This window comes from Canis aureus, chromosome 20, assembly GCF_053574225.1.
Source record: "Canis aureus isolate CA01 chromosome 20, VMU_Caureus_v.1.0, whole genome shotgun sequence".
NCBI classification, from domain to species: Eukaryota; Metazoa; Chordata; class Mammalia; order Carnivora; family Canidae; genus Canis; species Canis aureus.
Genome location: NC_135630.1, coordinates 53,185,271 through 53,201,714, shown reverse-complemented (window position 1 = coordinate 53,201,714; position 16,444 = coordinate 53,185,271). Strand labels below are relative to the sequence as shown.

General features: G+C 44.7%; 1 protein-coding gene and 1 long non-coding RNA gene across 6 annotated transcripts in view; one reads left to right on the top strand and one right to left on the bottom strand.

The window, feature by feature from the left end:
• Positions 1–7,088: 7,088 nt before the first annotated feature.
• LOC144291808 (uncharacterized) lies at positions 7,089–16,189 on the bottom strand. 2 transcript variants are annotated; one of them, XR_013359354.1, is made up of 5 exons: positions 16,094–16,189; positions 15,230–15,477; positions 13,522–13,672; positions 10,825–13,417; positions 7,093–7,160 (listed from the first exon to the last, which is right to left on the bottom strand). It is a non-coding gene; the product is annotated as an uncharacterized LOC144291808 (long non-coding RNA). The 2 variants fall into 2 exon arrangements; XR_013359353.1 differs by lacking the exon at positions 16,094–16,189 and having other exon boundaries at positions 7,089–7,160; positions 15,230–15,953.
• The window catches only part of ZEB2 (zinc finger E-box binding homeobox 2), a 138,004-nt gene continuing 134,795 nt past the window's right edge, over positions 13,236–16,444 (top strand). Inside the window, exons 1-2 of one of the 4 annotated variants that reach the window (XM_077861613.1) lie at positions 13,236–13,280; positions 13,424–13,692. Coding sequence is in view for 1 of the 4 variants with exons in the window: in XM_077861611.1 (XP_077717737.1) it covers positions 15,740–15,754 (15 nt within the window). In the remaining 3 variants the exon portion in view is untranslated. Of the gene's footprint in view, positions 13,693–15,240; positions 15,755–16,444 lie in introns of those variants that run through there. The other 3 variants (XM_077861612.1, XM_077861614.1, XM_077861611.1) reach the window with 3 other exon arrangements.

The following is a 16,444-nucleotide window of genomic DNA, read 5'->3' as shown; positions in this document are numbered from 1 at the left end:
AGATACGAGGGAGGAAAGACGGGAAACAGGAAAGCCAGCTGGGAGGTGGGCATGGCCTTCTAGGAAAGAGAGGCTGAGTACCTGAAATAGGGCAGGGATAGAAGGGTGGGGGATTTGGGGAATCTGAGCACATTTGAGGAACTTGTCGAGGTAAGATCGTTAGCATTTTCTGAGGGATTAAGGATGGCCTTGTGTAAAAAGAGAGGAGTCACAAGTCACCCCCGGAATTTTGGGGCTTGGATGACTGGATGGACAGCTGTGCCCGTTAGCAACCTGCAGAAGACGGAAGGATGTGGAAAGTTAGAAGATTAGGACTTCAACTCGACTGTGTACATTTCTATATTACCCAGAAAATCCAGGTGAGGATGCTCAGACTTCATCCTGATACCCTGCTCTGATTCTCCTGCGAAAAGCATTTGCAAGGTGGTCAGAATTAGTGGGGCATTTGGCTTTATCTCCTTCCCCACGTCGGCTGGCCATCTCTAGAGCTCCTGTATGATCCAGCCAGGCTCCTCCACTGTTTTCTCTGGTGCCTGTCGACGCCTACAACAGAGTAGTGACTGCCTCAGTGTGGTTTTCTTAGAGAAGCACCAACCCAGTTCTGTAGAGTTCCGCAGCTTCCTAACCTTTTCAATAACACACCGTGTGTCGCTGGCATGATGACTACTTATAAATAAGTAACCCGAAAGAAAATTCATTATCATACCATCCACCAATCCCTCCGCCTTCTGCGTCCTTATTTCTGAACTTGATTTTACCTCCAACAACTTCATTTCCAATCTAGCTCCTGGCTTCCCAATTATAACAAAACAAATACTGATCTCAGGTGGGGAATAAGCATCAGAAACAGATGAACTCATAAGACAAAAATCTTATGTCTCTGTCCTCCTGTTTTCATGCAAATGTCCCCAGTAATTAAATCAGGAAAAGAAAATGTAGCAAAAACATATCAGCCAAATGGTTTCAAAATTTCAAAAGAAGCTGTAAATATGGTCCTTTTTAGAAGATCAGGTTCTAACTAGAGTATGAGAAAGGGTAACAGTTGTTCTGATGAAGCAGTTTTTAAATTCTTGTCAGTGATTTAAAGAGAGATAACTGATGTATGTTGAAGAAGCTGGCAAGATTTTTAAATAGTTCGGACGCTACAGGGAGCATTTTTTTTTTCTTAAAGCAATGTACTCAGAAGTGTTGGCAAGATTTTATTTGAACATAGCAGTGCTTATGTGAGGAAGTTATTTTGAATTACCCTAGTATAAATATGTATGACTTTATTTGTATTGAAAATTTCCTTTGCAAGTGAGTGACTGAGGGACTGTTATATCTCTATTGCCTGGTAAGTGATTTTGGTATTTCATTTTGGAAATAAAATCTTATCCTCTGAATTTGAAAATAATATCAGGATCCTGTTTATGACCACAGGTGATTTTTGCACCTACATTAATACCTTTCGACTCTGACTTGCCATGTGGAACAAATGGCATCTGTTGTCTTACGCCTGGCTTTTTTTATACAGTATTCATGCATGCATGCATTCATTCATTCCACAGACATTTTTCTGCACCTCTCAGGCATCCAGCTCCATGCTAGGCACTGGGCATACAGCAATACTATTGAACTGGCCTTCCTTACGATAGTTCAGGTAAATGTTCTGTTTCCTCTGGGCGGTTTTCTGCAATATAGTAGAAATTTCCAATCTTCGCATTATAGCTTACTATTTAGAAGCTAAGCCCGTTGAAGGCTGTGGGCAAGGCTGTCTTTGAAAGACAGTTTTTCCTCTGCACAGAGAGCACCAAGAGTAAGGTAAGAAGAGGTAAAGGCCCGAAATAGGACCCGAAGCAGAGGGAAGAACAGAGAGGGAAGGGTCCTGGAGAAAGAAAGCATCGTAAATAGGGCTCACACTTTTCACCTCAAGACCTTTGAGCAACCAGTTACTATTCTACATGAAAATGAAACAGCTGGCAGGAAAATCACCTAGCCCATTGGCTGATGGAGCCTGTTCATTTACTTAAAGGAGAAACAAAACACAATTCCTCGTCCTCTCTGTTTTCCTAATTCAGCGATTGTGTGGTATTAGCAGGTGAAGAGATCAACTTGACACTTGCCTTTATAAACAAACCATACTTGTACTAGTCCGATCCATTTCCTCCTTGTGATTTCTTTCCTTTTTCAGGAAAAGCCTCTTATTAAACTTTAATATATTTATGATTTATATAATCAACCATGAAAAGATTCATCAGAGTCATTTAAAGAGAAGGACAAATATACATACAGAATTCTGCGCATGCCCCTTCATTGATTGTAGGCCACGTGTAAAACTGGAATAAGACAGGTTGCGTTAAATAATGTAAGTGTACTCAACTTGATAAAAAGGAGGTGTGTGGGTCAATGTGCCCATGGTCCCTGCCTGCTACCCTCCTCTATCCTCATCCTTATCTCAAGCCATTACAAGTGAGAAAGAGGAGATGGCTTTATTTCCCTTTAAAGCTTCTTAATGCATGGGAGATTCCACAAAAAAACAACAAATATTTATTATCTAATAGGCACCGTTCTGGGGGGATTGGGAAAGATACATCAATGATAGATCGCCTTCCTCTGTCAAACAAATTACTATTTAGAAACCCTAAATGAAGCAATGATTAAACATTTCCAAGTGATGGTGCTTTGCTTCGATATCATAAAACACATTACTTTGCCCCAACTCAAAGTTCAAAGTGATTTCAAATGCCATTTACAAGCATACTTCTCCCAATCCTAGATATTTCCCTCAACTACGCAAGAACCCGCCCTAGCAGAAGCAGAACTTCGATAGAGATCATCTTTACCCAAGGACCATGACAAACTATTGTAAATAATTTTCCAATATCCTATATAAATTCTAGATTTGGTAGGTTATACTATACTTTGGGATCCTACTGATTCCTCTAAACTGAAATTCTAAATACTTACTAGATAGAGACATTAAGGTTTAAAAGAATGAAGTTTACTTTCTCCTTCTTGTTTTGAAAGGCCAAGATTTTTTTGTGAACATGCAGTTTTGTTCTGTCCCTCTTGTCTAGAAGGGTGCTAGCTATGTGCCAAGAACAACAGGTAAGCCAGCTGCCCTCAACCCGGAAAAATGCCACAGGATTCATACTTACAGCTCTACAATGGCCAAGGAAAAACCTAATAGGAGCAGACTGTGTGCGTGTGTGTATGTGTGTGTATGTGTGTGTGTAGCAAAGTTAGTTGCAGAGAGAGAAAGAAGCCTGGTTTGCACTTAGTGGGAACCACTGGGACAATATGCTCCCTGTGTCCACAGCACAGTCCTCCCCTGACACCCTCCTTTCCAGGGCATAGGGTAGAAAAGTCACATACACAGTAGATCATGCCAGGGCCTGCTGGCACAACCCCACTCCCAAATGTGCAGGCAGGAGAGTGAAGCAATGTCTGTCCTATATACATAGTCTTACTTTTTTTTTTTTTTTATATATTTTTTAAATTTTATGTATTTATTTGTGAGAGACACAGAGAGAGACAGAGACACGGGCAGAGGGAGAAGCAGACTACCCGCGGGGGAGCCCGATGGGGGATTCGATCCCAGGACCCCGGGATCACGCCTTGAGCCAAAGGCAGATGCTCAACCACTGAGCCAGCCAGGTGCCCCTATTTTTATTTTTTTAAGTAGATGTTTCAGCCCTCCAGCTGAGGGCCTAGAAGAAGAAACCCCAGGCAAACTTTCTCAGTGCTATTTTATCCTTTCGATGCTCTCGAGTTTGCGTAAGAGCAGGTAAAGAGCTTTGTACAATGTGAAGACCCTCTTCCTTTTACCTTGAGTACATAGGATCTCTGACGCTTTCTGACCACGCTCGGCTGGCCACAAGACTGCTTTCTCCCTTGCCAAGTCGCGTAGTGAGAATGAAGTGGGAAAATATTTTTTTCCTTTACAATAACAAATGGACATTTGAAATAGATAATCTTAGAGGCTAGTATCATGAAATTCCATGTTATTTTTCTTTTCTTCTTTTTTAAAGATTTCATTGATTAATTTAGAGAGAAAGAGGACACACAAGCAGTAGGGAGGGGCAGAGGGAGGGGGAGAGAGAGAGAGAGAGAGAGAGAGACCAAGCGCATCCCAAGCAGACTTGTCCGGGCCCAGCGTGCAGCCTGATGTGGGGCTTGATCCCATGACTCCAAGATCATGACCTGAGTGGAAACCAAATCTCAGACACTTAAGTGACTGAGCCACTCAGGCACCCCTCCACGTATTTTTCTAACTTTATTATCAGTAAGCATTAATTTCTGTATAATGAAAGAACCAGTCACAAAATTCCTAGTAGAGTCATAAAATAAATAACAATAAGATAATTAAAATAATAAAATAAATAACTAAAAGACATGCTACATCTACTCTGCTTTTTTTTATAATTTAACTTCATATATTATTCAGATAAATCATGGGAAGGAATTCCTATTTATTGATATGCATATCCAGTATCAGACATTTTACATATATGGTTATATTTTTTCACCACAACCAGCTAAAACCTAAGTATTCTTTTACTCTTTCTTTTTTTAAAGTAATCATTATGCCCAACGTGGGGCTCAAACTCACAACCCCAAGATCAAGAGTCACATGTTCTACCAACTAAGCCAGCCAGGCACCCTTTTTTTTGCTCATTTTTAAAATGAGGTTCAGGGGCACCTGGGTGGCTCAGTGGTTGAGCATCTGCCTTTGGCTCAGGTCATGATCCCAGGGTCCTGGGATCGAGTCCCACCTCAGGTTCCCCAAGGGGAGCCTCCTCCCTCTGCCTGTATCTCTACCTCTCTCTGTGTGTCTCTCATGAATAAATAAAATCTTAAAATAAAATAAAATGAAGTTCATAGGGGTTTAATATCTTGTCCTCAATATGAAATCAGTACACACAAAGCAGGAAATCAAGTCCAATTCATCAAAATCTGTATCTTTGCCATTGTAATACGCTATCATCGAGGAGGATACAAAGATCTACAGACAAATACACTGATGTCCAGTTTGTAGTCAACAAGAGGTTTCAAAGTTGTATAAGAAATAAAAACTGTTCTCAGATATGCCTGTATCACGATCTTCATCACTAACTTGTCCTGTTCTTAGGCCCAACACCAGAGCCAGGGCGAGCTAGGAGGAGCCTACACATGGGAGCTTTTCCTGAGCTGAGGGCCCTGGAAAGGAGACTGAGCCGACCCATGAAGCCACAGTCAGCAAAGCTAGAGAAAGCATTTGACCCGAGCATTTGACTTGAGTCAACGCTGGAACTAGAAAAATGAGCCTAAGTATGAGGTCCAAAAGGCAAATTAAGCCATACATGGCAAAACAAGTACGAACCCAATCCCCCAGGAAGATTCCCAGGAAGTGGCTCACAATCCAGCGTACAGAGTGGGTGGGCACAAGTGGTTTACACGGGTATCTGCGAAAGGTGAGATGATGGTGGGCAGCCCCTGTGCGTGGTGTTTGCCGTGAATGCGGACCTGACGCATTCAAAGGCCCACACAGAACCAGACACTTGGATTTTAGAGAAAGTCATCGAGTCTCTCTACATCACATTTAAAACTGCCAGGCCTAGAGAAGCAGTTTGTTGTCTTTCTTAGCTATTATTATTTCATAGTCATGATTATTGTGGAGAAGACAATTGTTGAGGAGGAGGTTTTTATATTTAAGTACCTGAAACAACTCTGAAAAAAAAAAAAAAAAGGAAAGAAATCACTCCTAAAGGGGTGCAAAATTAGGACCGAGTAGAGTACAAAGTTTATAATTTTGACTTTTCAACAGAATAAGCACTATTAAAGAAACCGCAAAGCAGTATGAAGTCGTTTCCAGGCCACCAGACCATCTGTAGGTATAGACAATTGCTGGTCCCATTTCCCTTTAAAAAGGGAAAAAGAAAAAGGTACAGGGTACTCTGAGCCCCTAGGCTGATGTCCAAATGGCCCTTTTGGTGGTTTTGACCTACAAGGAGTATGGAATGAATCCTTTGAGAAAGGAAACAATTAAGGGACACTTTGAGTGTTTTGAGGAGTCAAAGAAAACAACAACAACAAAAAGCCATCAATACTGGGATTAAAAATTAGACAATAGTTTTTCCCCCTTAGCATTCGCACTGATTTTTCAGCTTTTGCATCAAGAAGAAAATCTGGCCTTGTGGATGTTTGAAAGACTAGGGATTTCATTTTCCACTTAATAAACTGATTTTCTCCCCAACTATAGGTACTTGGAATTAGCGCAAACCCCAGGATAACTACAATTCCAAAAGGGAATGTTCAGTTCATTATGAATGGTCTTACAGCAAATAATGCTCTCTGGCAGCCAAATTCCTGGCCTCCAAATTTGTAAATTTGCCCTTTTTTTTTTTCTCTCCCACTTCTTACTCAAGACCGCTTCTGAGTTTTGCACATTTAACCCTTACACCCAAAGATAGCATGTTACTGAACAACATGAGAAACTTCAAGTTTATACACTTGGATTAAAAGAAGTCTGATATTTATAAGCAAGTTATGACCGTCTTGAATACAATAAATTAACTAACACGGTAAAGAAATACTGTATTTATTCTCACGTCTGTGGTTACGCATCCTTTGAACAGGTCTAAAGAATCATAAACCAGCCATAAATCATATGATGTTTACCATTTTATTTCTTCACTTAATGACACAGCACTTGTTTCACAATAGAAAAATCATGAATGATACTAAAAGTTAAATAGTTGTTTTAGTAGTCAAAATTAATTTATACTGTCTTTAATCAATCCGTTGTGTTCCATGTTATTTTTTTCAACTTTTCATCATCATAATGAAGCTCCATTATAATGAGGTTTCGTGTATTACTTCATTTGATTCCCAATAAAACCCCTAAAGAATGAACACTGTTAGTGTACCCACATTGTTGGTAACGAAACAAATTTAGAGTCAATTGTCTGTCATCATACAGGTAGAAATCTGCCCTGCTAGTAGTATTGGAAATAGATTATCTCAAACTTCAACTGACACAGGGGTATAAAAATTCCAGGGACATATTTGTGTGATCGTTTTTAAATAACTTTAAATCAGCCTATACATTAATAAGTAAAAAAAAAAAAAAAAAAAGTAAAATTACCTTAAGGACCATGGCTTAATTATTTGTCAACTGTCTCAATGTTCCACTTTTTGACCTGTATAAATAGACATAACCAAAAAGTTCAATGATCAAATTTTAGTAGAAAAATATGGTGCATAATTCATGCATATCTCTGCATTTGGGGAGGAGAGTGAGTTGATTTTACCCAGGATATTGTTTTACCTAATTAATTGTAGTTTTGTCCCATAGTTGTATGTGATTGCTACATAAATGGTTTACAAATTGTTAAAAGAAGTTGTATGGATATCTAGAAAGAATTCTATAACTCAATAGACTTACACAAATGTCAAAGAGAAATTTTATATTAAAATGTTACTTTGTTTCTTTGTCCTAAGAGAATGATTTAAAAAAAAAAGTTAAAATCAAGCATTAGATATGCAAATATGTGTTCAGATCAGAGATACCAAAATTATTCAAATGATTAATTATTCATCATAAAATGTCAATTAATAATTATGAAGCATAAAAGGCATCTTTCTAATGCATCTTTATTTTTCTTGGCCTAAAAAAGCAGCTTAATATACATGTTCAATTGACTTCTAACAAGTTCTAAAAATGCAACAAAGTAAACAAATTGTAAACAAGTGCAAACTCTGAATCTTAATAAGTGAACACAAATGTGCTCAAAATGAATGAAAGACAGAAAAAAAAAATAAGGAAAACAAAAACCATAGCCACACTCATGACATATGCAGCCCCGTTTTCACTCACCTGCTAGGTAATGGGGCAACCTGGCCAAGAAACAGGCCCAACAACTCAAGTTGTGAATTTGTTTGGCAAGTACAAAATACACCCGTTTCTCTCTGAAGTGATCGATCTTTGTGGGGAGGAGGATGCTCTGGGAATTTTTTTTTATACTTTCTGAATAAACATTAAAAGATAAGGCGCGGTTTCAGTTTCTTTAAATCACTTATCATAATTTCTAAAGTCTGTTGAGTACTGGTAAGAGATCTCCATCAATGAGGATCTTTCTTCACATCGCTTTCATTGTCAATAATTTCCCCATATCAAGCATATTAATTTTTTCCAGGAAGATCATATCATCTTTAAAAAAAAATCAGTTTGGGCCGATATGATTCAGAATCAGAAGCCATTCGATGACCAAAGATATTGATTCATATTTATGATCATGATTTACTGTTCAGGGACACCTGGTGAACTTGCTCTCTGGTGACCCGAGGTGGGGTGGGGGGGGGTAGTTCTTTTAGTTGAGGCGTCCCCGACCTCCTGCTGGTGGATGGATTACATCAACACCGTGTGTTCAAAAACTAGATGATAAATCTGGGCAACATAAAGGAGGCACAAAAGAATCCGAGGAAGAGAGAGAGAGATGGAGAGATGGAGAGATGGAGAGATGGAGAGGGAGGGAGGATGCTGAGACACAAAACCAGAGATTGCAAAAGGGAGATAATGGGATTAAAAGAAAGGAGAATGTAGGCGATGCAATTGGAAAAGAATTTCAAGAAATCGAGGAGAAAGGCCCGGGAGGGCGGACAGGAGGCCGGAGGCGGTGTGGGTGCCGGGTCCGCGCGCCCCCGCGCCCCCGCGCCCCCCGCGCCCCCGCCCCGCCAGCCCAGGGGGGGCCCCCTCCCCGGGCCCGCGTCGCCTCCAAGTTGCTCCAAGTTTCCAGGCGGCTCCCGCGGGGCCCCTTCCCGTCCCCGCCCCCTCCCTCGGCGAGATTGACAGTCGCGTGGAGGAGGCTTTTCCAGGCGCAGCCTTTCTCATGGTAATCAGCCCCCAGCATCACCTCCCGGCCGCCGCCGCTGCGCTCCCCGCGCGGCCCGCGGACCCCGGGACCGGAAACGGGGCGGCGGGCGGGGAGCGGGCCCGGGGCGACCCAGGTCAGCTGACCCGCGGGCGGGGGGCGCGGGGCGCGGGGCCGCACCCCTCCCGGGCCTCCCCGCCCCCTGACCCTGCGCGCGGAGGGAGGGGCCGGAGCCGGAGAGGAGCCGGGGCTGGAGCCGGGGCTGGAGCCGGAGCCCGGGCCGGAGCCGGGGCCGGGGCCGGGGCCGGGGCCGGGGCCGGGGGTGCGCGCTCGGGGGGCGCTCGGGGCGCGCGGGGCGACCCGCAGACCTGCTTGGCATCAATAAATTAAGACGCTCATTTGAGTCCTCAAGTTTGCTGCTTCCTGTCAGTGGAGACGTCGGCAAAAGCACCGAAGCCGAGATTCAGCCTCAACTTCAAAAAATAAAGGAAAATTTATTTTAAAAGAAAAAAAAAAAAAAAAAAAGACCCCGTGGGCCGGCCGCCCCGCTGGGGCCAGGTGACGCGCGGGGCTCGCAGCGGGCAGCCTGGGGTCTGGGGTCGGCCGCAGGCTCCCCGGTGCTGTTTTGATTTTGTTGAAAAGGGTTTCTCGGGGAGAGATGCTCCTGTTTTGTTGTTTTTTTTTTTTTTAATAGAATTCTTTTTTTTTTTTTTTTTGCCCCTCCAATCCTAGGCTCAACTCCGAATGGATTGGATTGCAACTTTGCACGTGAGAAAACCGTTTGGCTGGGCTTGGACCCCTGCCGCCCCCCACCCCCACCCCCACCCCCTGCACACACACCCTCCCCCCCCACCCCGGGGGTGTCCCTTAGCACCCTTTGCCTGCAACTCTCAGAGAAGTTGCCCACCTCCTGCGTAACCACGCAGGGCTTGAGATAATTCCTCTAGATGGAAGATCAACTCCGTCTCAAAATGAGAAGAGGTTCCTTTCTCTTTTTTTTTTCTTTTTTTTTAATCCACATGGTACAAAATAAACAGAATTTGCTTTTTTTTTTAAAAAAAAAAAGGAAAAATTTCATTAGCTGGGCCAAATTCGAATTCCTTCTGCAGCCTGCGTGTTCAAGGGCAGAAACAGTGTATCAGCCCGGGCTCCCGGGCTCCCGGGCTCCCCGGCTCCCCAGCTCCCGGGCTCTGGGGCTCCGGGGCGGTCGGCGCTGGGGGCCGGGCGGGGGTGGGGGCGGGGGCCGCCCCGAAAGTTGAGGAAATTGACAGGCGCAGAGGTGAAGGGAGGGCCGGGCACCGGGTCCCGGCTGCAGGCGCTGGGAAAACAAAAGTGCATCTTCCAACCCTGCTTGGGTGCAGGGAATCCTCAGGGAGGCAGTTGCTTCCACCCAAAGAAACCCTAAAGAATTCCTTTTCTTTCTTTCTTTCTCTCTTTCTTTTCTTTTCTTTTCTCTTTCTTTTCTTTCTTTCTTTTTCTTTCTTTCTTTCTTCTTTCTTTTTTTCTTTTCCTCCTTCCAAGGTCGGTTGCAATACCATTTCGCATGTACTCGTGTCTGTTATTTTACTGCCCTTGGTCCGCGCTCCTCTCGAAATGGAGCATTAAATGGGGAGGAAGGATCGGGAAGGAGCGATTCATTGGCAGGACTTGTTTTGCTGTGCGAGGAGCCGAAAGCGCCAGTCCTCTCTCGACTTTTCCCTGCGCCCTGCGCTCCTGCATCCCGCTGATCCCACGATCCCCATTGTCCCCGAACTGGCCTTCGGACGAAGGGAGGGTTCGCGACAAATTCAGATTGGGCTCCCTGGGCTCCCTGGGCTGCCTGGGCTCCCTGCGCCCGGGCGCGGGTGGGAACGCGGGGGCCAGGAGGAGGGGAGAGCCCGGGGCGCGCCGGGCAGGGGCGGGGGGCCACGGGGCGCTCCCCCTCTCCGGGACCCTGCCCGGGCCGCCCTGCAGACCCGCACCTTCCTGGGAACCTGGAAGATGGCTTTCTTACCACAAATCAGATGCCTGAAAGTCGGAACTCCCAGTCCTAAGTGTTGGGGCTGCCTCCTGCCACTTCAACAATTAGTGAGCCCAGAGTAATCAGATGATTAGGTGTTTTTAATGGAAATACTTGAGTCCCCCCCCCCTTTTTTTAAAGCCAGATCCTAAGTAAGCTGACGCTAATATACATAATAAAAACAAGTGATTTGTTAGCCGTTCCCTTAGATCCTTTGACCTGTGGTTTTGCCTGTGAGTGTGTATCTGAGACTGTAACCATCCAATGACTGACTACCTGGGCTAATGCAGTGGGGTCTTGCCTGGAATCACTCCCTGTCTTGGGATCCTTTTTTCCAGGCAGTGGGGAGGCTGATAAACTTCTAGAGAAAGCTGGATTCCATTTTTTTTTTTAAATAAAAAGGAGGGAAAAGTGGGAAGAGGGAGAAAAAAAAGGACATTAGCAGTAGGGCTAAATCTCAGAGGAGGAATTTGATGTCATATATATATATATTTGGTATACATACAGAACATTAAAAGGAACGTGAAACATAAAATTTAAAATACGTCTGACCCATATTGGAAATCATTCTTTATATATATATTTATATTCTTTATTATATATATATATATAATTAACTCTTAGACTGATGATCTTGAACACTCCTCTTCTATAGGTAAAATATCTGTAATGGTGGGGGGAAGAAGATTAATTTATCTAGTAATTCTCATTGTAACAGTCAAGTTGGGAAAGAGGTGAGTCTGGAAACCACTGTGAAAACTTACTTTTTTCACATCTTCAAGTAAGAAGTGGCTGTGGTCATGCAGGATGGCTATGCCCCCCCCCCCCCTACAAAATACAAAGACATGCACCTCTGGCTGTATGGATGTGGCAACCCATGTGGTAGCTCTTCCCTCCTCTGAGTGCAATTGCAAGTGACTCCTGCATTCAAAGCCTTGCTTTAGGCACACATTCAAAGCACAATTCAAAGCCGTTTATCTTAATATAAGTAAAAAGTCTAGTGTTGGATCAGGGTATTATTTGTTTCAGATTTCATCAGACTGAAAACGGGGCTGTGACACTAACAATATTGAAAGCAGAAAAAACTGGCGTGAGGTTGTGTAGTCCTACTGACACCTCCACCTTTACCTTTACAAGAAATCCAAAGGCTGTGGGGCTGGAAGTTTATTTGTGTTCTGAGGTTCTCAGGCACTTTCACTCTTAAAAAAAAAAAAAAAAAAAAGTCTCACAGTCCTTTAAGAAATTGAGCCTGAACCATTGGAGGCTAAGAGATTTCTTCCTTTTCCGATAAATGCCTGTGCTCAGCATCCTCAAATTTGGCTGTCTTTATTTACTTCTATATTAGTTCCAATTACGTGCAGTGTAAACCAGCTTTTTGATTAACAAAACAGCAGAGCATTGGTTAAGAACACTTAAACTTCAAAAAAAATTCCCCTGGGAAGTGGGCTCTGAATTGGTTAATAATGTGCAGTACTTGCTAAATTGCTGACTTCCAGATGTGGAAAATATCTTTCTTGTTTAGGACCTATGTAACCTGATTGGATTACGACAGAAGCGTCACGTTGGAAGCTTTTGAGTGATTATTTAATTAACCATACAGTAGAAAGCTGTATTCTCCAGGAAATCCCTTCCATATTTACATAACCAATCCCTTCAGAGCAAAGGTGGAGTCTTTTCTTTTTAATTTTACTTTAATTGCAATATCAAAAAAATATATACTCCAAAACTTAGACCCCATGCCGTTTAATATCGTGCTCTTCCTTCCCTGCTAAGTTCCTCTATGGCCTTTCTCCTTTTCCTCCTACACACGCTCCCTCACTTTGCAGTGAGGTCTCCGCGAGATGTAGAGAGATTCAGAGAGATCAGTCAACCCAGCGCTCTATGTTAATTTACTTAGAGACCCTTTAAAAAAAAAAATGTCAAACTACTTTTGGGTATTGGGATCCAATCCAGAAATTCATCATACGCACACCCTAAGATGCAGTTCACATGCAGTGTTTTTTTTTTTTTTTTCTGGCTCTGCCATCTAAAAAGAAAAAAAAAAAAGGGGAGAAGAAGAAGAAGAAAAAAAAAAAAAAGGGCAAAGAATTTAGTTCCAGAAGACGTGCTGAGAAATCCACACAACTTAATGTGCATCTCCAATCTGGTCATTAGAAATATCTGTGTAGCAAGAGGCGATCTGGATCGAGGACCCGGGATCTCTCCCTTTAACTTTCGCCCCTTAGAGTTCTCCAGTTCTGTGAATGGTGTGCACCGCTTTCCGCCCTGTACTCTGTAGGATTTAGTGATGAGGATAATGATGCCAAAGGCTTGACGGGGGGGGGGGGGGGGGGGGGGGGGCGTGGAGAAGAGAGGGAGGGAGGGAGGGAGGGAGGCGAGAGGGAGGGAGAGAGGAAGGGAGGGAGGTGGAATTTCATTTCTTCCACTAAAGCGTTTGCGGAGACTTCAAGGTATAATCTATCCCAGATCCTTTCCCAGAGAGAAACTTGGCGATCACGTTTTCACATGATGCTCACGCTCAGGGCGCTTCAATTATCCCTCCCCACAAAGATAGGTGGCGCGTGTTTCAGGGTCTCTCCTCTCTCTCCTACAGAAAAGAAAAAGAAAAAAATGTCATTAGAAGAGGCGTAACACGTCAGTCCGTCCCCAGGTTTGTGTTTCCTGGAGTGGCCGAAAGAGATCAGTTCTAACCTGCTCCGCAGGAATAACGGTCCTGCCTCCCGACACTCTTGGCGAGGTTTTGTACAGTTTGCTCCGGGAGCTGTTTCTTCGCTTCCACCTTTTTCTCCCCCACACTTCGCGGCTTCTTCATGCTTTTTCTTCTCACCATTTCTGGCCAAAACTACAAACAAGACTTCGCAGGTAGGTTTTTTTTTTTTTTTTCTCTCTCTCTCTCTTTCTCTCTCTCTCCCCCCTTTCTCTCTTTTTTATTCCTTTTTGGTACGGTCATCCCCCCCCCACCCTCCTTTTATGATTTTTTTTTTCCTCCTTTTAAGTGGGGATGGGAGTCTGGAGTGAGAAGGAGTGTCCGTGGGCAGGAATTTCAGGTGGGTTTAGCTCCTTTATGGCAAGCTTTTCCCAAGAGTGACTTCGTGGATTTCTCTGGCACTCCCGCTCCCTCTCCCTGCTTTCCTCTCCCTTTTCCTCCTCCAAATAATTTGCCCTGTACCTGTCCATTCAGGTAACCAAAGGTGCCTTTTGCTACCCAGCCGAGGAAAAGTTTTATTGAGAACTACATGGTGGAAGGAAAACTCCTCCAGGGGGAGAGAATCTAACCCTGTTTTGGTTTTTTTTGTGGGTTTTTTTTTTCTTTTTTTTTTTTGCATTTAGCTCCAGTACATTGTATTCAGCAATTAAAACTTGGCAGATAACCTGTTAGTAATGACAAAACTTGATCGATACAAACCCACCAAATTCAGGGGCATGTCTTTCTCTTAGATATGGCACTGCATCCTCTCCCACCGGAGAAGGCTGTTTTCTAAGCAGAAAGTTGCCTGTTTTTGTCTGCTTAGCGAGTTTCATTTCTTTATTTTATTCTTTGTGTGTGTATGTATGTGAAGTAACACCTCATTTCTGTGATGATAAATAAAGAAGTGAAAGTCCTCATGGAACTTGAGTCGTTTACCAAAGTGTGTATGTGGGGTGGGGGGTGGGGGGTCACTACAGCTGGGAAGAAAGCTGCTGTCAGGATATCAGAGTTGTAAATTAAGGGTAACTTTTGGAATTGTGTTTTAAATGGCAAAGTAATAGAGACGTGGATCGAGCAGGAGACACATGCACACACATATCCCATTCCCTACTTTGGCACCGAAAAGTCGAGAGAGAGATAGCAGGAGTTCCCAGGAACAGTGATGAGCCCGGCTAACGTGAATGTGTTTATCTCCCACCTACTTATATATTTTCCATGCTCCCCCTGTAATGATGAAGGCAAGATTACTAACTCCAGAGTTAGAAATAACAGGCAGAAGATAAAGTTTACAGCACAAATGCCCTGTCTCTCTCTCTCTCTCTCTCTCTCTCACACACACACACACACACACACACACAGACACACACACACACAGGCTCATAAAACTAGCAGCTTACTTTATTAAACATGTATTTATATGCAATCGTGTGTAAGTCTCAGCATGAATACAGACAGGCCAGCTGTTTCATCCCAGACACTTGTGTGACCGTTTCCTGATTTCAGGATTTTTCCCAACAATTTCAAATCAATAGGAGAGCCAGGAAATGACAAAATGTGTCAGACTTAAAAGTCACCCACTATGCCTAGGTTAAATTCAAGGTGCTTTCTAAACCATCCACTTCCCCTTCTCTCTGCCTCGCCGCCCCCCCCCCCCCCCCCCACTACCACCACCACACTCCTCTCAGCAAATGTGTGGAAACTGATACTCACTTTCCAGGTTTTCTGCAAAGCTTTGAGCACAGGAGACAATAGGTGCGGGGCGTGGGGACTGAGTGTGCCCGGCAGAGGAAGGGTTAATGGCCCTTGTGTTACAGTTTGCATCTGTTACATCTTTTATAGCCCCTGTTTAAACTAATCCTCGAGGCACAGCATCTTCCCAACCTCCACCGAGTTTCGGGATTCTCCACCTCTGCTGCCTGCCTCCGAGGTTCCCCTTCTCCAAGTTTTGACAGTTTCAGCTGAAGGGGAAAAAAAAAAAAAAAAAATGCAGCGCCTCTCTCGATTTTTAGGTACAAAAGTTTCGAAGCCAGAAAGGATACGATCATTTAAGTAGAGCTTCAAAGTATTGCCGTAGCGGTTGGACTTTCTCTTTCCTTTCTTGAGGGGATAGAAGAAAAAAAAAAAAAAAGAAAGAAAGAAAGAAAAGAAAAGGAAAGGAAAGAAAAAAAAAAGAAAGAGAAATTCTACTGGAAGTATTTAAGGGAAGCAGTGTAGGGGAGCATGTGTGTGAATGAGGTGGGGGAAAATACTTAAGTAAATATTGTCAAAGTGGCGGTGGGGGGGGAGGTGTGTAGGGGTGTGTGTGTGTGTGTGTGTGTGTGTGTGTGTAGGGGGGAGGTGGGAAGCGCTGGTGTCCAAAGAGGCTTATAATTATACTTCTTATTTCGGCGTGAAATGGGAAATCTTAATTTGGGGGCGGGGGACCGGGGTGGCGGTGGGTGTGTGTGTGGGGTGTGGGGGGGATGGAGACAGCCTCGATAGACTCCCGGGGAGGGGAGCGGAGGGGAGCGGAGGGGAGCGGAGGGGAGCGCAGGGAGGGAGGGGGCGCGGGGCGAGCGGGCTCCCCATAATTACTATTATCAATTTGCCCGAGTGTGCTTCATCCGGGGGCTGTTGTTTGTTTGTTTGTGTGTCTCCTCCGGGGGGGACGGGGTTGTGTGTGGGGTGGGGGGGCGCGCGGGATGGGGACGCGAGCGCGAGGCAGGCCGGCGTCGCCCCGGGTCGCGGGGCGGGGGGGGTGCGCGGGGGGGGTGCGCGGGGCGGGGGCGGGGGCCGGGCCGGGCCGGGCCGGGGTCGGTCGGTGGCGCGGCGGGGCCGGGGCCGGGTCCGGGGCCGGGTCCGGGGCTCCGGGGCCCCCCTCGCGGGCGCAGCGCGGCGCCCAGGAACGCACACAAAGCGCCTCGGGGCCCGCGGGGGGCGGGGTGG